Here is a 20913-nt window from a genome sequence, read left to right as displayed (position 1 = left end):
GGTCTCTGAATGAATAGGTGATCGCAGGTTCAAGTCCCCAAAGGGGTATAGTGTGTATAAAAAAAATAAAAAAATGATGGGGTGGGGGGTATAATAACAAAAATATAAACATCTTTTCCCTTATCTCCAAACATAATGTTATCAGTGTAACATATTTGGTATTGCTGCCTGTGTGATTGTCCTAATAAAGAAATAAAATATTTACCCTCTACAATGAATGCTGGAACTGAAATTTAAAAAAATAATTGGAATGAAGGAATTGTTGTTGTTTTGATACGTTTCCTCACAAAACAATGGAATAAAAACCAGAAAATCTTATGAACCACAAAATAGTACCAATAATAACTGCAACTCAATCTGCAAAACTCAAGCCCTCACACAATCCACAGTTGTTTTGACTGAAAAATAAGTTCTAGTGCTCAGAATATGGCAACTGAAATACATAGTGATTGGACAAAAACGGTATTAGGCTAGTTTCACACTAGCGCTTTTGAGCGCAGCGACAACCTGCGCACGGCCGCCGCTAAGCCCCACCCCCTGCCACGCCTCCGCCGGTAGCTCCGCCTACCGGCGCATGACGCTGCATGCGTCCCCTATCTTTATCACTGGGGGCGCAGGCTGTGCGCAGTATGCGTTTGGCGGCGCATGCGCCTTTTTGACGGTGCGCCGAGCGCAACCAAACTGCAGCAGGTTGCGTTTGGCGCAGGTCGGCGCACCGTCAAAAGGACGCATGCGCCGCCAAACGCATACTGCGCACGGCCTGCGCCCCCAGTGATAAAGATAGGGAACGCATGCAGGCGCGGCAGGGGGCGGGGCTTAGCGGCGGCCGTGCGCAGGCCGTCGCTGCGCTCAAAAGCGCTAGTGTGAAACTAGCCTTAATTTGACTATACCATACCTGATATTTAGAACAAAGTTGCAAGATTACCTTTATTGGAAATGTTGTAAAACGAAACCCAACTGTATACTCCCTCCCCCACTGATGTTATTCTAAAGCACCCCACTTTTTTAAAAAAAAAAAAAGTATCTGCCCCATGGTAACACTGTGGACCGAGTGCTATACTATGTTTTATCACATAGCAGTCCGCCGAGTTATACGGTAGTGTGACTTCAGCCTTAAATGTGTTAATCTTACAGATGGGCGGACTCCTGGAAAAAGAAAAAAAGTGCCAGAACAGTGCCCGAACCCTGACCCCAAGGGGGGCCCGAACATCCAGTGTTTACCACGCTGGCATGTGTATGACAGCGTAGTAAACGCTGCCTCTGTCTCGCAGAGTAACTGACCAGTGTGACACTACCCAAGGGTTGGTCGGTCACCAAACGGCACAACACCACAACGTCGATGGAATAGGGGAGAGGAAGGCCCTGACAATAGGGAATCAGGGATGGTCACCTCCTGAGCTTCACCCTGAGCCTGTCCCTGTTCTCACCTAACACCCTATGCAGGTCCATTCCCTTGTCAACGTCAGAATACCTTGGCCCTATTTGTCACCTAGATCTATCCTAGCTAATGCACTGGCCGGTAAGGAGCTCTAGCCTCACCTCTGCAGATAAAACACACAGGGGGAAGTGACACACCAAAGGGACAAGGTAACAAAAATACAACACTTAGCTTGTGCACACCGCTGCTTAACTCCACACAACAGGTAGCACAGCAACACATCTCCAAACACCAAACTTGGCTGACCCCAGAAAGCTGCTTCTGAAACGGTTAGTCTCCAAAGAGGAACTGTATCGCCAACAGTCAGCTGATTCAACAGGTGACCTTTTAAAGGATGTGGGAGTGGTCAACATCAGCTGACCCTGCAGTAACACCAGCATGCCAGTGGGGGAAAAGCTCCATTTAACCCCCACTGGCCTGAAAGGAAAAAAGTTTTAATGTGAGAGGAACCAGAGCTGCCAGAAATCCAAAAATGGATTGTGACACTCTGATCGACAGTAAAATCATGACCGCCACTCAGACAGCCACGGTTTCCACATTGTCAAATGACAGCGTGAGCCCGCAGATGTGATTGGGGGTAAAAAAGTTTACCTCCAGTCACTGGCGTCAGCTAATGGGACTATTGCCATGGATTTTGGCCTCCCAGCCTAAAAATAGCAGCCCGCAGCAGCCCAGAAAAGGCAGTCTATTAGATGAGCCAATTCTGGCGCTTTGCCCGGCGCTTCCCACTTGCCCTGTAGCGGTGGCAAGTGTGGTTCATATTTGTGGGGTTGATGTCACCTTTGTATTGTCCGGTAGCATCAAGCCCACATCTTGGTAATGGTGAAGCGACTATAAGACACCTATCCATTACTAATCCTATAGTTGTATTGTAAATAAACACACATAAAAAGTCTTTTATTTGATAAAAAAATCCTTTTTTAAAAAAAAAAAAGATATACTCCCCTAATGCCCATTCCATTGAAGCCCTCATCACCTGTAATAAAACAAAAATAAAAAATAACCATATCCCTCACCTGTCTGTCGTTCTGTCCCATGTCGCAATCCATGTCTGGGATAAGTAGTTTTCAACCTGAACGGTGCCAAAATGCGACTGTCCTGACTGAGAACCACTGGTGAACGAGCCCAGCATCAGTGACTAGCGGTGACGTTATTGAGGTTATCGCAGGTCACTGAGGCTACGTTCCCAGTCGGGCCCCTGAACAGCAATGACCTCGGTGAAATTACCGCTAGCACAGTGAGAGAGTCTCTCGGTGCAATGCTGAGCTCAGAGTTCACTGGGAGACATGAGAAATTTCTCCCTGTGAGCTGTGGTGAACTCACTTCTGCATTATTTATTTAAATCCCAGGCGCCGCCTGCTCTTGCTGCCATTAGCGGCAGCAGGCGCAAGCTGATGGGAGCAATAGTCCCATCAGCTGACGCCCCTTGACCAGAGGTAAACTTTGTACCTCCGATCACAGCTGTGGGCTTACACTGTCACTGCAGCTGTCTGATCGGCAGTAATGATTTTGTCACCGCTCAGAGGCAGCATTTGCCGCGCTATCATGCACATGAGAGTGTGGCAAACACTGGATGTTTGGGTCCCTATTCAAGTGAATGGGGTCAGGGTTCTGGTACTGTTCTCGTACCCGAACCCAAATTTTTTTTTTCCCAGCATCGTGAGAAACACCTGGTGTTCGGGGGCCTGAACCCGAACAGTAACACGGACCTCCTGGTGAAGTCCGTGTTCGGAGTCCGTGCTCGAACATTAGGTTACGGTAAGAACACTGAACTTTACTGTTCTGATTCGCCCATCTCTAATTATTGTGGTTTCATCATTGAAACTACAAAAAGGTCACACGAATGGGATTTGGGATTCCATGTCCCATGTTGGAGTATAGGTGATAGCTGTTCCATTCAGTATTTATGGGACTGGGGAAGATAACTAATAACGGCACTCGCGTTTGTGGTTTGTTTGTTTTTCTTCTTCTCATCGCACCTCTTTAATGATGCAGCCAGTTTTGCCTTTTTTCCATTTTTTTCCTGTTTGTACTTTAAAAGCTGCAATTTTTTTTATCACACTATTTTTTAAGGTAAAAATTAATAATGCATATATAAAGTGCACTCTTAAGGGTGTTGTCTAGTACAAATCAATAAGTCTGCAGTCACTCTATATGATGGCTGACTTATAAATCTCCCCAGCGCACGCATCGTGCGCTGTGGTGATTCGCTGGTTTCTGACATGAGACTGGAGGGTATGTATGAGTTTTACATACTCCCGGCCAGGGGCTTGGAAACTAAACGGCACGGCCTTACTCCATACAAGAGTATGGAGAGCAAGGCTGCGCCTACTTGACTTGAGTATGACTGCGCCCACTTGACTTGACTTGAGTTCTGGTCCTGAGTCATAAACCGGCAAATCCCTACACTGCGTGTGTTGGGGGTTTTCATACGTTTGCAGTCACATAGTGACTGAAGACTTATCGATTTGGACTGGACAACCCTTTCATAAACTAATAAATATACAGTACCTTGGAATAGTAGTCATACCTCATAGACTTTTTCACATTTGACCCACATACTTAAATGTATTTTATTGGGATTTTATGTGCTATATCAAAACAAAGTAGTCAGTATTTGTGGTGTAAAGGAAATGATGCATGGTTTTCAACTTATTTTAAAAATATAAATCTGAAAATTGTGAAGTGCATTTGTATTCAACCCCCTGCAGTCTGACACTCATAAATAAAGTACCAATTGCCTCCAGAAGTCACATAATTAGTGAATTGAACCCACCTGTGTAGGTAATTCTCTGTATAACTACAGTTATTCTGTTCAGATTTATTTGAGACAGCGTCATGAAAGCAAAGGAACACACCAGACAGGTTGGGGATAACGTTATTGACAAGAGTAAAGTAGGGTTAGGCTATTTTAAAACAAAAAAAAAAAAGGCCCAAGTTCAGAACATCTTATATATCACTGTTCAATACTTCATCCAAAAATAGTTAGTGCATGGCACAACTACAAACTTACCAAGTCATTGTTGTATTTCTAAAGTGAGGGGAATACTAATTAGAGAAGTATCCAAAAGGCCTATGGTCACTCTGGAGGAGCTGCAATTTATCCACAGGACGATTGTTAGTCCATTAGTGTACTCCAAAAATATAGCTTTTATGGAAGAGTGTCAGTAACCACCGATCGACCAAACCGCTGCACGACCAGCTCTACCCTCGCCTACTGTATTATCACCCATCCCTTGAAGATTGTGAGCCCTCGCGGGCAGGGTCCTCTCTCCTCCTGTACCAGTTATGACTTGTATTGTTTAAGATTATTGTACTTGTTTTTATGTATACCCCTCCTCACATGTAAAGCGCCATGGAATAAATGGCGCTATAACAATAAATAATAATAATAATAATGAAGAAGGCTCTTTATGAAAGCAAGCCATAAGAAGTCCCATTTTGCAGTTTGCAAAAAGTCTTGTAGGGGACACAGCTTGCATGTGGAAGAAGGTGCTCTGGTTAGGTGAGACCAAATTAGAACAACTTGGGCTAAATGCAAAATTCTATGAGTGGTGGAAAACTAACACTGCGCATCACTCAAAACTCCATCCCCACAGTCAAACAGGGTGGTGTTGGCATCAATGTTGTAGGGATGTTTTTCTTCAGCAGTGACAGGAAAAGCTGGTCAGTGATGGGAAGATGGATGTCACTAAATACAGTGCAACCCTGGAGGGAAACTTGATAGAGGCTGCAAAACACTTGAGACTTGTTCAAAGGTTCACCTTCCAGCAGGATCTTAAACATACTGCCAGTGCTACAATGGAATGGTTTAGATCAAAGCATATTCATGTGGCCCAGTCACAGTCCAGACCTAAATCCCATTGAGATCTGGGGTAAGAGTTTAAAATTTCTATTCAGATGCCTCCATCCAATCTCACTGAGGAAGAGCTGGTTTACAAAAATGAATGGGCAAAAATGTGCAAAGTTGGTAGAGACATAGCCCAAAAGATTTGCGGCACTAATTACAGCGAAAGGTGGTCTTACAGTACTGAATCCATGTGATGCTGAAATACAAATGCTTGTCACAATTTTCAGATTTTATATTTTTAAACGAATTAGAAAACCATGTATCGTTTATTTTATAATTCACAAATGCTTGCTTCTTTGTGTTGGTATATCACATAAAATACATTTTAAGTTTCTAGTTGTAATGGGGAAAAGTTCACCGTGTGCAAATACTTTTTCAAGGCACTGTGTGTATGCAAATTTTTTTTTTTTTTTTTTTCAGTGCCTTGATAAATGGGACTAGGCTCCATGCACATCTGTGGCAATTCAAACTGCAACTCTTCTCCCATTTTTTTCCACGTAATGTCTTTGAAATCTGCGTTGGGTTTTTCCTACTTGAATAATTCTTTTTGTGTCAAGATATCGCAGCCTGGGAAGGTCACGAAGGACCACCCACTGTGAGCTTTGTGTTGAACAGATCTCGGCTGCCCCCTGTCGTCCAGACAACTGTCAGCTTTTTGCCTCCTCACTGGAAATTTGTACAACAGGGAATGGGGAGAATGCTCCCTCACTAAAGAGGCTTCGAAAAATATTTTCTGTGACTGTGAATATGGCCATTTTAATCCATCAATGTCTTGTTTATTTTTGTAGGAAGTACCAAATCATGGCTTCCGTGTTGGAATGAAGCTTGAAGCTGTAGATCTCATGGAACCCCGGTTAGTGTGTGTGGCCACAGTCACACGCATTATACACAGACTGCTAAGGATCCATTTTGATGGCTGGGAAGAAGAGTATGATCAGTGGGTAGACTGTGAATCCCCAGACCTCTATCCTGTTGGCTGGTGTCAATTGACAGGCTACCAACTACAACCTCCAGCTCCACAATGTAAGTTATCAGTTTGGTATCCCTTCATTACGCACAGTGTTGGAGTGCAGGTTTTAAGTATTTGGGTTTTCAGCTAGTAAACTGTAAGACTTCTACCATGATATCAGATGATTGCTACAGGTCCCACTAGTCTAACCCCTTGTAATCGGTTACAACTCTAATGTCTTCTTTCCTATTTATACTTGCTTCAGTCTAAACTACTTTATATACATTATTTTTAAGACTTTTCGAGCAAGATTTTGTATGATCTTGAAAAGTCTCAAGTGTTTTATTGTTTACAATCAGCAGTGTCTGACATTGCAAGAAACCCTTCCTTGGTCCGACTGCCCCCTTTTATAGATCAGGAAGAACACTTGAAGCACTCTACCCGATCACTTAGAACTGCATAGGCTCCGTTCGACACTGATCAGTGCAGGACTGGAGAGCAGGCTGAACGTAAAGTGCACATCACGTGTAGTTTCCTGCCATGTAAAGAGCAGTGGGATAAATACAAAAGCTCCCCAGGGTGCAGGTCCCCTCTAAAAATGAGCAGCAAGACAGGTGATGAGAAGTCCTGGCTGTCATGATGTAAGCAATCACATGGGCGGAGTTGGTGTCAGCAAGAAGACTAGGATTGGGATTTTGCACTGGGCACTACACGTGTGTTTTTTTTTTTTTTTTATTAAAGGGGTTGTTCACTGGAAAACTTCTTTTCTCGTTCGCCTCATTGGGGGACACAGGGCCATGGGTGTATGCTGCTGTCGCTAGGAGGCTGACACGAAGTGAATGCAAAAAAAAAATTGGCTCCTCCCCTGCAGTATACACCCACACACTAGCTCTAGCCGAACCATTTCTTGCTTAGTGTTCGTAGGAGGCACAAAGGTCTGCTATTTAGACCGCAACTTTTTATTTTATTTTTTGTTTCTACTTTTTGCTTTTTACCAATTTTTTGCCAGGATTATAGGGGTGACAGATCCCTTCAGGGCTCCGGTCTCCCCCCACACACCCCCAACCAGCAACAGGCAGGAACGTGGAGTGTCGCCTCCACGTACCCCTTCCTACACAGTCTATAGCCATGCCTGAGCTCTATTCTATGGCGACAGGTCTCTTAGGGCACCGCTATTCCTGCACCATCAACAGATGGGAACATGGAGTACCACCTCCATGTGCCCCCCTTTTGAAGCCAGACTTACAGCCGGACAACAGCCCTGTCCTTCCTAGGGGAGTGAACCCCTAGGATGTACAGAGGCATCTATGATGTCCGAGCGGCCCCCACTGCATCACCACTGATAGAACAGCGGTGATGTAAGGAGGCGGACGGTCCCTCTCTACATCCTTGCACCGTCCAGTCTGCGACTTCTGACCTGCAGGCAGAGTGGTTAGGCTCTGTGATTCCTCAGTGATCATCCGGATCTCCGTTTGGTAAGGGTCAGGGGGGTGCTCCTGACGGTGCTGTGCTCCTCAGGTCGGGTATGTTCCTGCCAGCGCAGGAAATTTACTCCCTGGCTTCAACCTTAACTAGGCCGGAAGCTCTGCCCACTCAAGCGCGTGCGCTCAGCCAGCTGTGCCCACTATTTTGGTGCTTTTTCTCAGCGCAAACTTCTCTTCCTGTGTTCCGGATGCCCTTCTGCACTGCAGACTCCTCCAGTGATCCTCTAGTCCACCTTGGGAGCTTAAGTGCTGTGCTGCAACACTGCCGGGTTTCCAGCATAGAGAGGACCGCTTTGAGCACATAGGACCGTGGGTAAGAGTTGGGCTGCTAAACTTTGGCTTTCCCTGCATTATATCCATTTACTCTTTGCTTACTGCGGCACTTAGCAGAGTCAGGACATTCTGGGGTACACCATGTCATTTTCTAAGACATCCAGGAAGGCCACTAAAGCCCATACAGTATTCTTCACCTCATGTACCTCCTGTCAATTTTCACTACCCCGAGGACAGAGTAATCCTCTCTGCAAAGCTTGTGATCTCAAATGTGCTCAAGAGCCACCTGCTGCTACCGAACCCAGTGTACCTAGTCCCCCTGAGTGGGCTTCGTCACTTTTGCAGTCCATGGCCTCACTGGCTAAAGCGATTGAGTCCTTCCAGGAACCCTCCACGGGTCGTGGCATTCATCTGCCTGTTTCAGAAGATTCCTCTTCTACTTGAGAACCGTTGGCCTGCAGGGGCCGTAATCGGGCGCAAAATATACGGAGAGCTAGAAAACGGACCCATAGTACATCTCCCGGTCCCTCTCGCGCCTCGGCATCAGTAAGCTCAGTCTCTCGCTCAGCCCCCCCGGTGTTCGCAGCGACCAGAACTCTGACCACGAGTCTGAGGATTCTCTCGACCTGGACTCATCTGAGTTTCAGGTGACAGTGGATAATCTCATTGAGGCAGTCAACCAAACCCTGAAAGTGGACGAGGATCATGTGGTGTCCTTAAAGAGGACTAAATGTCCGCATAGGGTGTTTGACAATCATCCTGAGTTTCAGGATATACTTCAGAGGCATGGGGAGCGGCCAAACGTTTCACAGTACCGAAGCCTCTAGAGGCCAGGTATCCCATCTCATTGGATCTATGAAAGATATTGGCGGAGTCCCCTCCAGTTGATCCACCTGTGTTCCGTTTGGCCTCCAAAACTTTCCTGTCCTTACCAGATGGGTCCTCAAGTTAAAAATCCCACGGACCGTCAGAGAATCTTGCTCGCTCAGTATATGAAGCCTCAGGCTCCGCTCTCTCCCCCTCTTCTGCTGCGACATGCTTCGCTAAAGCAATGGTCTCCTGGGCGGATTCCCTAGTCAAAACCATTCATGACAGTAATCTTCCCCAGGACACAGCAGATCTGGCCAATCAGATTTCCCTGACCACTGATTATTTGATGCACGCTTCCCTGGATGCTGCCGATTGTTCTGCATTGGCAGCATCAAATGCCATCACCATTAGAAGGGTTCTGTGGCTCGGAATGGCGAGTGAACTCTGCATCCAAAAGTCCCTAACCTCCTTGCCTTATCAGAGCGGTTATTTATTTGGAGAGAAGCTGGACCAGCTTATCTCTGATGCTACAGAAGGAAAAAGTAAATTCCTCCCCCATCAAAAGACCGGGCGACCCTTTCATTGCCAACAACAACCTCGATTACGGTCCTTTCGCTCCAACCCTGGCTGGTCCACTACGACCGCCTCGTCAGGATTGGGACGCTCGCCTCGTAGGGACAGGGGCTCCCCAAGTTTCGTATAAGCCCATCCCTTCCTGGAAGGGCCGACAAACAGTCCAGAACTAAGGGATCTATGTCCCATAGATTCTCAGCTCAATGACTGGTTGCATCTTCCGGTCGGCACTGACAGGTTAGGCGGGCGCTTACTCCTGTTTCATCGGGCCTGGCTCTCCATCGTTCACGATGAATGGGTCAGGGATCTGATGTCTTCCAGATACAGAATAGAATTTTCTTCTTGTCCCCCGGCAAGATTCTTCCCATCTCATCGCCCCAAAACAGAGGCGCAGGCACTGTCCTTTTACCGAGCCATATACTTGCTACGCCAAGACGGGATCATTATTCCAGTCCCAGAAAACGAGAGGTTCGAATGGATATACTCGAAACTATTCATTGTTCCGAAGAAGGACGAAACTGTGCGGCCCTTTCTGGACCTGAAACTTCTAAACAAGTTCATCAAAGTCCGGCACTTCAGGATGGAGTCTCTCCGTTCGGTGTGGAGAAGGGGGAGTATCTCGCGTACATCGACATTCTGGATGCGCACCTCCATATTCCGATATTTGCCCTTCACCAGACATTCCTGCACTGTTTGCGAAGAGAATTTCCAGTTCACAGCCTTGTCCTTTAGACTCGCCACCATTCCCAGAGTGTTCACGAAGGTCATGGCGGCAGTCATGGCCATTCTGAACTCTCGGGGCATGGTTGTTTTGCCATACTTAGGCGACCTTCTTATCAAGGTATCGTCTTTCCTGGCCTGCTCGCAGAGTGCGTGCGTATCACTCTGGATACTCTTTCTTGCCTGGGCTGGCTGTTGAATCTAAACCAGTCCTCTCCCGTTCCAGCTCAGCAGATGTCCTTTTTAGGAATGCTCCTGAACACCTCCCGAGGGTTGGTGATTCTCCCTTAAGACAAGGTCTTGGCCCTGCAACAGGGAGCCCGGGCACTTTGTCGCCCATTCCCTCTCTCCATCCGTTTCAGCATGAGGGTCCTGGGGAGAATGGTAGCAGCGATGGAGGCTGTTCCCTTCACCCAGCTACACTTACACCCTCTCCAGCATGCCCTTTTGGCAGCCTGGGACAGGAACCAGTTCTCCCTCGACCGGCCGTGCAGTCTCTCTGCGCTGGTCAGACAAGCAATCAAGTGGTGGACGTTGAGGTCTTGCCTCAACCAGGGAAGATCCTTTCTTCCGGTTCAAAGGCTAGTGGTCACTACCAACTCCAGTCTCCTCGGCTGGGGAGCTGTCTCCCGTCACCACACTACCCAGGGGTGCTGGTCTCCTCAGAACGCGCATCTTCTGATCAATGTTCTGGAGATTCGAGCGATCTGGTTATCCCTGTGACAATTCCACCATCTTCTAGCTGGTCGCCCCTTCCGGATACAATTGGACAATGCCACGGTCGTGGCATATATCAATCATCGGGTGCACCTGCAGCTGGGCGGCAATGCGCAAGGTAGTTCACATTTTCCGCTGGGCCGAAAAGAACCTTTCGATCACTTCAGCAGTTCACATTCCGGGCATGGAAAACTGGGCTGCAGACTTCCTCAGCCGTCAGGGTCTCGCCTCAGGGGAGTGGGCTCTTCATCCGGAGGCTTTCCACCAGATCTGTCTTCGCTGGGGGACTCAGAATGTGGATCTAATAGCGTCAAGATTAAACACCAAGGTGCCAGTGTTTGTAGCTCGGTCTCGGTATCCAGACGCCATCGGAACAGACGCATTGGTCCTTCCATGAAGGCAGTTTCGTCTCCCATACATATTCCCCCGCTTTTGTTGATCCCAAAGGTCATCAGGAAGGTCAAAGCGGAGGGGCTTCCAGTGATCCTGATCGCTTCGGACTCCCCCCAATGAGTGGCTCGGAGAAAAGGATTTTATGGTGAGCACACAAAAATCCCTGTTTTGTATGAAGTAGTCCCATTTGCTGAAGAAAAGAAGAAACTACACTGATGCTTTTCCAGCAATGCTTGCTTGGCAATGTTGGGCCACGTTAGCCCTACAAGTCAAGTCAGCATATGTTATGATGCCCACCTCCCTTGGACAAGAGGAAGAAGTGGGTGCGTAGCAGCCCCCATAGCAGTTGCTTATTGGCTGCAGGGCGTAAAAGTGCCACGCAAATATCGCTGGAATAGCGTAGGTGCAGGTGGTGAGTATTTTTTTTTTTCGTGTGGGGGAGGGGTTAAGCTGTGTGGCTTTTTTTTTTTTTTTTTTTTTTTTTTTTTAATCATTTTGACCATAAGACCAGTTCATTACTGCACAATAAACATTGTGAAATAAAAAAATAATAAATGCAATTCACTGCACTTGTATTTTTTTTTTCTCCAATTTCTCAGTACATTATATGGTAAAATGAATAGTGTCATTCAAAACTACAGCTCGTCCCCCCAAAAAAACAAACTCTCATACAGCTATTTCCATGGAAAAATGAACTTGTGGTTCCTGGAATAAGGGCAAAAATGAAAATTGGTCACAGTTCGAAAGGGTAAAAGGGGTGTTCGAAGGCCAAAGTAATTTTCATTCTAAATGTCAATCTATTTGATGCCATACTCTAAACTATTTTCTAATATACTTGAATTGAAAATTCCCTATCCTTCCCCAACTACACTAACTGCTATTGTACTTTTTTTTTCCCCTTTCTTTGATGGTGCTTTATTTGAGAATCCAGTGCATATTGGGATACTCAAATGATGCGCCATCATGGGACAGAGGCTTCAGTTCCTGCAGCAGCACCTGCCCTCCTCCATGAAACGAAGCGTTGTCAGTACACTCGAGTTGGGTCTGGGCTATTCCCTGTGCTTTGTGTGATGTGCACAACCGTTCGCTGTCTGTTGCTGGCTCAGATCAGCAGTAATTCGGCAACAGTGCGCTGTAATTGCTGCAGAGGTCAATGATGTCACCTGAAGTGACGGCTGCTGCAGCTTCATTTTAAGGAAGTTGTCAGAGACTGCGGAAGTGGGAAAAAAAAAAAAAAAAAACTAGAAAAGCAGGTGGTGTAGTCTGGGAAGGATAGGCAAATTTGTATATAAGTATATTAGAAAATAGTTTAGATTATGGCACTAAATGGCTAGGGGTTTAGAATGAAAATTACTTTGTCGGACCACCCCTTTTAAGCACGGTCAACAGTTTAATTGCAAGTGCGGCTGCACGGAGACAATAAAGTTCTGTTTTCCTAGCAGCCACTGGCTGCCAGTCATCGGGGCGGTGAACAGTCGGCACTCTACTCTAGTGAACGCTGACTACTAGTGCTGCCCAGATCACTGGAAGAGTGGCTGCTAGGAAAACAGAACTTTATTTTCTCCCTGCAGTCGCATGTCCAATTAGACAACATATTTAAAAGTATGTTTACCGGCAGACCAGCACTATGTCTACAGGTAAATATAGTTAAAATAACTCATAATATTAGTGTGCGCTTGGAACACTCATAAAGAAGAGGGAAATCTAAATTAGGTGGTTATGGAGAAAAAAAAAAACCTCTTATAAGTGCTCTTTATGTAGCTGGATAATAGCGAGAAAATAGCAATTAGAAATAGACAATTGTAAGACCTCAGGAGAAGTGCTGAAGGGAAAAAGAATATATATACATAGATGCTGGTGGCAATCTTAGTTCCAACCTGAACAATCAATAAAAACTAAAAAGGCATGAGTGAGGGTAAAAACCTGAAATCACAGAACAGGTTCTATACTGCAGGGTACTTCTCCCTGATAGCAGCTTTAAAAAAGAAAGTCAAAGTCAAATTGCAGCCTGTGAACTGCTGTGCAGAGTAGCCGCAATAGTAAATGCACAAGTCAGAGAGCGGTACCTGTAAAGATAATGCGATGTGAAGTCATCACTCCAGTAAGCGGTGCAGAATAAAATATAGGTAAGGCTGTCATCATTGCCCACATGACTCCTAAGCTTGTAGAAGGCTTGTATTTACGTGATTTTCAGCTGCTGCCTCGATATGTTCTGATGTATGCAGCTCTCATTGAACTGATCAGCACTGTAAATTTACGGTATATTCCAAAATCTTTCTTCATCGGCTGCTAAACACCTACAGTCATATGTTAAAGTTTGGGCACCCCTATTAATGTTAACCTTTTTTCTTTATAACAATTTTGGTTTTTGCAACAGCTATTTCAGTTTCATATATCTAATAACTGATAGACTCAGTTACATTTCTGGATTCAAATGAGGTTTATTGTACTAACAGAAAATGTGCAATCTGCATTTAAACAAAATTTGACAGATGCAAAAGTATGGGCACCCTTATCATTTTGTTGATTTGAACACTCCTAACTACTTTTTACTGACTTCCTGAAGCACTAAATTGGTTCTGTAACCTCATTGAGCTTTGAACTTCATAGCCAGGTGTATCAAATCATGAGAAAAGGTATTTAAGGTGGCCACTCCTATTTGATTCTCCTATGAAGAGTGGCATCATGGGCTCCTCAAAACAACTCTCAAATGATCTGAAAACAAACATTATTCAACATAGCTTTTCAGGGGAAGGATACAAAAAGTTGTCTCAGAGATTTAACCTGTCAGTTTCCACTGTGAGGAACATAGTAAGGAAATGGAAGAACACAGGTACAGTTCTTGTTAAGCCCAGAAGTGGCAGGCCAAGAAAAATATCAGAAAGGCAGAGAAGAAGAATGGTGAGAACAGTCAAGGACAATCCACAGACCACCTCCAAAGACCTGCAGCATCATCTTGCTGCAGATGGTGTCACTGTGCATCGGTCAACAATACAGCGCACTTTGCACAAGGAGAAGCTGTATGGGAGAGTGATGCGAAAGAAGCCGTTTCTGCAAGCACGCCACAAACAGTCGCCTGAGGTATGCAAAAGCACATTTGGACAAGCCAGTTACATTTTGGAAGAAGGTCCTGTGGACTGATGAAACAAAGATTGAGTTGTTTGGTCATACAAAAAGGCGTGATGCTTTGAGGCTAAAAAACACAGCATTCCAAGAAAAACACTTGCTATCCACAGTAAAATTTGGTGGAGGTTCCATCATGCTTTGGGGCTGTTTGGCCAATGCCGGCATCGGGAATCTTGTTAAAGTTGAGGGTCGCATGGATTCAACTCAGTATCAGCAGATTCTTGACAATAATGTGCAAGAATCAGTGACGAAGTTGAAGTTATGCAGGGGATGGTTATTTCAGCAAGACAATGATCCAAAACACCGCTCCAAGTCTACTCAGGCATTTATGCAGAGGAACAATTACAATGTTCTGGAATGGCCATCCCAGTCCCCAGACCTGAATATCATTGAACATTTGTGGGATGATTTGAAGCGGGCTGTCCATGCTTGGCGACCATCAAACTTAACTGAACTGGAATTGTTTTGTAAACAGGAATGGTCACAAATACCTTCATCCAGGATCTAGGAACTCATTAATAGCTACAGGAAGCGACTAGAGGCTGTTATTTTTGCAAAAGGAGGATCTACGAAATATTAATGTCACTTTTATGTTGAGGTGCCCATACTTTTGCACCGGTCAAATTTTGTTTAAATGCAGATTGCACATTTTCTGTTAGTACAATAAACCTCATTTGAATCCAGAAATATAACTGAGTCCATCAGTTATTAGATATATGAAACTGAAATAGCTGTTGCAAAAACCAAAATTGTTATAAAGAAAAAAGGTTAACATTAATGGGGTGTCCAAACTTTAACATATGACTGTATATAGATTATATATTATATATAATTTATATATAATTTTTTTTTTCCATCTACACTGTGATGGTTCTGACACTGAATGGTAGCATTTTTTAATCTCTGTGGGTGAACACATGCAAGAAAAATGCTGATGTAACTGTATAACTTCATTACTAAAGCAATAGTCTTCCTGTGCTTTATAGCAACGAAAGACAACCAGACGACTGTCTCCAAGCAGAAGAAGAAGTCCAAGTCTCAACAGTGCAAAGGACATAAAAAGAGTAAGTCAGATTTTTTGAAAAGTTTTTGAATATGTGTTCCAAATCAAAACTTGGGCATTAATTATCATTAAAACAGATATGTTAGGGGTTAATGCTTCTTGTAATACCATAAGCGCTTTCAATCACTTTTAGAGGATTTACAAAATTTTTTGCGAGTTCAAAGAGTAAGTGAACTGAAGAGCTCTAGTTCTTAAAAAGGAACTCACTTTTTTTTTTTTTTTTAATTAAATTATTGATCAGCCTTGTATAGAGTTATGAATCAATATAATAATGAACTTCTTTAGCTTGTATTACACCAAGCTGAAAGTGCTGGCTTATCTGTCTAGTTCATTCTGTTTGGGTAGTTGATTTTAAACTCCATTTCTAGCTAAAGCCGAGTGCTCCTGTGCTCTCTACGAGAGCCGCTGCTAGACATCTCAGGCTACGGCTTATCTCCCAGAGGACAAAAGGTTCTGCAGTCCGAAATCAAGAATGCTGGATCCTTATCCTTCTTCTCCAACAATCATCTGTTTGTTTTTTTTAAATATCTTTTTATTGAGTTTTAAATGTAAAACAAGAAGAACATTCTTTCAAATGTATCTAGTCTTACAATGGAGTATTGAAAGTCCTTTGTTGATTAATCATAGGTAAGTATACAAAGCATGACCTTAATCATATTCGTTCATATATACCGTAATAATTCCTCAGTAGAAATCCGTTATCCTACTGTAAAGCCATGTAGTTCGGTCTCCTATACACTTATTCTCTAGGAAACATTCTTTTACATACATTCTAAAAGCTAAACAGTATAAAATACAGATACAAAAAGAATAAACAGAAGATGGGAATGGAGTAATAAAAAAGTTCCCAAGCCTGGGGAAGGGGGCGGAATGACGCCTAAATTCAGACTATCGCAGAAGGATTTCAGGGATAGTGTTATCATTGCCTTAGTATCTGGCCTAGTTTTAGTACAAGATGAAGACCATTTTCTTGAATCTTTCCAAAAGAGACAATAAGGATTTATACTTTGTTTGCGGGAAATCACTGGACCAGTTCAGGAAAGCAAGATTCCATTGTAGAGGTTTTGTAAGCTTGCACAATTTAGTGATAATTTTCAGGACACCTTCCCAGAACTGCTTTATCATATTGCAAGACCACCATAAGTGAAGGAATGTTCCCTTATCTATTGCACATCTCCAGCAAATTGGAGGAATATTTGGATACCATCTATGTGTTAGCACTGGAGTGATGTACCACCTCGTAACAATCTTATAGGAGGTTTCTTGAACTCTCACACATCCGGACGGGCCATATGAATTTTTTTATATATATATATATATATATATATTATGTTCAACTTCCTAGTCCTGCAGTGTGATGCCCAGTTCTTTCTCCCATGCCAGTATATACGCTTGTTTTCCAGAGATTGAATTGGTCATGAGTATCTGGTACAATTTTGCCAGTATACCTCTTGGGCGTTTGGTCTGGGTTATTAATGATTCAAAGACCGTTAATCTCCTGGTTGGGACTCCAACAATCATCTGTTGATGAACCTCATACACATTACTGTCGGCCAGACCCGCCAGTATCATTGGGTTTGCCTGATGTTAGTTTAATTGTCTGAACTAGCATGAACTAGGCAGACCAACTGACACTTTCAAATTGGTGTTAGAGATAGAAGGGCTCAAAATATGATAATCAAGTATATTAGAAAGGATCATAACTATAAGACTGATCAACAGGTAAATTAAAAAAAAAAAAAAGTTACTCTTTTTAAGTACTTGAATTTCACATTAAACATCAATTTTGTAGCAACTTTTTTTTTCTGCTTTATGCATTGTACCATTCCTCCGATCCTCCAAGAAATGTAGTTATATTTTTGTAATTGCATGTTATCAGTTAGGCAGGGTCAGCACTGATTGGACAGTGATGTAGTATGTTGGTGCCCAACCACAGAGGAATGGCATAGTAACATAGTTATTAAGGTTGAAGGGAGACATTAAGTCCATCTAGTTAAACCCATATCCTATCCTAACTTGCCCTAACATGTTGATCCAGAGGAAGGCAAAAAAAACCCATGTGACAAACAGTAAGCTTCACATTGGGGAAAAAAATTCCTTCCCTACTCTACATACGGCAATCAGACTAGCTCCCTGGATCAACGCAATATTAATGCACAATTCTAAGAAATGATCTTCCAAGCTTGTGATTACATGAAGAATACAAGATTTTACAAATAAAATGGCAGTAAACTGCTTTCTACATGAACATACATGCATCCATAACACTTAAAATGTACTTTTGCCTTCGGATCACCCCCTTTAGCTCAATCTAAACAATAATGAGCCAGGAACACAGCGATGTTAAAATACCTGGCAGAGACCAGTGATCTCACTTGCATGGATGGCGCTGATCTGCACGCCGTGTATTGTGATGCCACTGTGTTGCCAGGTCATTACTACAGATGTCAGTCAGCAAGAGAGCGGGTACTGTCACTGTGCACAGCGCAGAGGCAGAGCAAGAACTAGCCCAGCCCCTTGACCGATCGTCGCTGATAACTCTTCATTTGAGGCATGGGGCTATGGCAGTGACCGCCCCCTGCTCTGATGACACTTCGCCTTAGTATCCCAGGATGCACTGGGCGCTCTCAACTGAATCCTCAGACAGGAAGTAAAAATAAAAAAAAAACTCCTCCAAAAAATAGAATAGCAGTTAGTGTAGTTGGGGGAATGGTAGGGAAGCAAGTATATTAGGAAATAGCTTAGATTAAAATAGGGAATTACCGTATATACTCGTGTATAAGCCGACCCCCCCCCCCTAATTTTGCCACAAAAAACTGGGAAAACGTATTGACTCGCGTAGAAGCCTAGGGTGGAAAATGCAGCAGCTACTGGTAAATTTCAAAAATAAAAATAGATACCAATAAAAGTAAAATTAATTGAGACATCAGTAGGTTAAATGTTTTTGAATATCTATATTGAATCAGGAGCCCCATATAATGCTCCATACAGTTCATGATGGGCCCCATAAGATGCTCCATACAAAATACACCCCATATAATGCTGCAAAAAGGTTAATAATGCCTGTTATGATTGGGTCACTGTGGAGGAGAGCAAGACCAAGCTAAGCCACAGAAAACCCAGAGAGGTTGGTAACTAAGCGGATTGCAGACCCCTGATCCTATCCACACAACTAGCAGTAGCCGTGCAGCGTACCTACGATGATCCTGGATGCCTCGACACAGCCGGAGAACTAAATAAGCCTAAAGCAAGAAAGGGAAAATCTAAACTGCCCCAGAGCAGACCCCAAAGGAATAGATTGCCCCAAACATTTAATGTCGGTGAGACAAGATGAAAACACAAACGCAGGTAGGAAAATAAACTGAGAAAACGATGGGGCCCACACTAACTAGACAGGACAGGAAAGGAAAGACACTATCTGCAATCATCCAAAAAACGCTGCAAAAAATGTCCAACACGTCTGATGGAAAAATACTGAAGTCACTCGACTTCGCCCACTATATCAGCACTCTGGTATATTCTGAAAGCAGAGCAAAAAGAGGCCAATCTAATAAGGGACAAAAACAAACTGGCACAAGCAGTAACATAAGGATGGAAATTCAGCACAGCCCCAGCTGGAGCTGGCTGACCACACAAAACTGAAATAGACAAAACCAGATCAAATGTGAACAATAGCAAAAGAACACTTAGCTGAGCATGCAGGGACTGAGCTGGAAACCAAGACCTCAGGAGGCAGGAAAAAATCACCAGCAGGGATAGAGGGAGTCGACTGTCTTAAATCCAGTCAGAAACTCCAGATGTCCAATCGTCCTCCTCATTATCAGGTGGCAGGCCTCTTAATTAGATCAGCTCCATTACTTCCAGTAATCACCAGAGGGAGCCCGGAAAGGGAAATCGCGACCCCCTCTGTCAATATAACCAGCTCCACTACCTTCACTAGTAACCAGAGGTAGGCCAGAAAGCGAATTCACAACAAATGCCCCCATAAGATGCTCCATAGAATAATATGCCCCATATAATGCTCCATAAAGGTTATGGCCCCATAAAATGCTCCATAGATTATGCCCCCATAAGATGTTCCATAGATTATTCCCACATAAGATGGTCCATAAAATGCTCCATAGATTATGCTCCATAAGATGCTCCATAGATTATTCCCCATAAAATGCTCCATAGATTATTCCACAATAAGATGCTCCATAGAATATGCCCCCATATGCTGCTCCATAGACTATGCCCCCATATGCTCCTCCATAGAATATGCCCCCATATGCTGCCCCATAGAATATAGTAACATAGTAACATGGTTATTAAGGTTGAAGGGAGACTTTAAGTCCATCTAGTTCAACCCATATCCTGTCCTAACCTGCCCTAACATGTTGATCCAGAGGAAGGCAAAAAAAACCCATGTGGCAAACAGCTTCACATTGGGGAAAAAAAATTTCTTCCCAACTCCACATACGGCAATCAGACTAGCTCCCTGGATCAACGCAATATTAAGGAAACTAGTGTTTATACCCTGTAATATTATACTTTTCAAGAAAGGCATCCAGTCCCTTCTTAAATTTTAGTAGGGAATCACTCATTACAGCATCATATGGCAGAGAGTTCCATAGTCCCCATATGCTGCTCCATAGACTGTGCCCCCATATGCTGACCCCATATGCTACTCCATAGAATATGCCCCCATATGCTGCTGCAAAAAAAAAAAAATGCCATACTCACCTCTCCTGCTCAGGACCCGGCACCTGACATATTCACCTGTCCGGGGTCCACATCGTGCTCACCGCTGTCTGCCGCTTCCTGTGTCAGTGACTGTTCAGCCAGCAGAGGGCATGGTGCGCACTAACCATGTCACCGCGCCCTCTGCTGCGTAAACGTCACTGACACAGGACGCAGCAGACAGCGGTGAGCAGCGATGGACCTGGGACAGGTGAATATTGGATATAGTTACCCCCTCCTGACGCGGTCTCTGCAGCCCCCCCGCTTCTCCCACTGTCTCCCTTCCTGCCTTCAGCGGTCACGTGGTAGTGCTCATTACACTCATGAATATGCACATATTCATGAGTGTAATGAGCGATACCACGTGACCACTGAAGGCAGGAAGAGAGCCCGTGGGAGAAGCGGGGGAGGGGGGGCTGCAGAGACCGCGCCAGGAGGGGTAAATATGAAATCTGACACCCTCGCTCCCCCTCCCACACTGACCCCCAGGTATGTGACTCATGTATAAGCCGAGAAGGGGACTTTCAGCCCAAAAAAATGGGCTGAAAATCTCGGCTTATACATGAGTATATATGGTAGATAAAATTTACTTTTGCCTTCAGATCACTCTAACATTTTATTAAAAGAAAATTAAACAACCATAACAGCCTAAAGTGCATTGAAGTAATTCAAATCCTGAGTATAACCTCAAGAGATGACTAGACTATACACACAAAAAAACAAGAAAATGTCTTCAAGTACACAAAGGTACCACAATTGTAATCGTATGCGTCGTGAGATGTGAGGCATACATTC

The 20913-nt window shown here is 44.2% G+C and overlaps 1 protein-coding gene across 3 annotated transcripts in view; it reads left to right on the top strand.

Annotated features, from left to right (window-relative positions):
* Positions 1-20913, top strand: part of MBTD1 (mbt domain containing 1) — a 106661-nt gene that overhangs the window by 49715 nt on the left and 36033 nt on the right. For all 3 annotated transcript variants that reach the window (XM_073588158.1, XM_073588157.1, XM_073588159.1), the window contains exons 14-15: positions 6077-6311; positions 15320-15397. In XM_073588158.1, coding sequence (XP_073444259.1) covers positions 6077-6311; positions 15320-15397 — 313 coding nt within the window. The remainder of the gene's footprint in view (positions 1-6076; positions 6312-15319; positions 15398-20913) is intronic.

The sequence above is a fragment of the Dendrobates tinctorius genome, unplaced genomic scaffold (assembly GCF_039654945.1).
Source record: "Dendrobates tinctorius isolate UK_male_01 unplaced genomic scaffold, ASM3965494v1 ptg000103l, whole genome shotgun sequence".
Lineage (NCBI taxonomy): Eukaryota > Metazoa > Chordata > Amphibia > Anura > Dendrobatidae > Dendrobates > Dendrobates tinctorius.
Note: the sequence above shows the minus strand (reverse complement) of the source record. Positions and strands in the feature narration are given on the sequence as shown.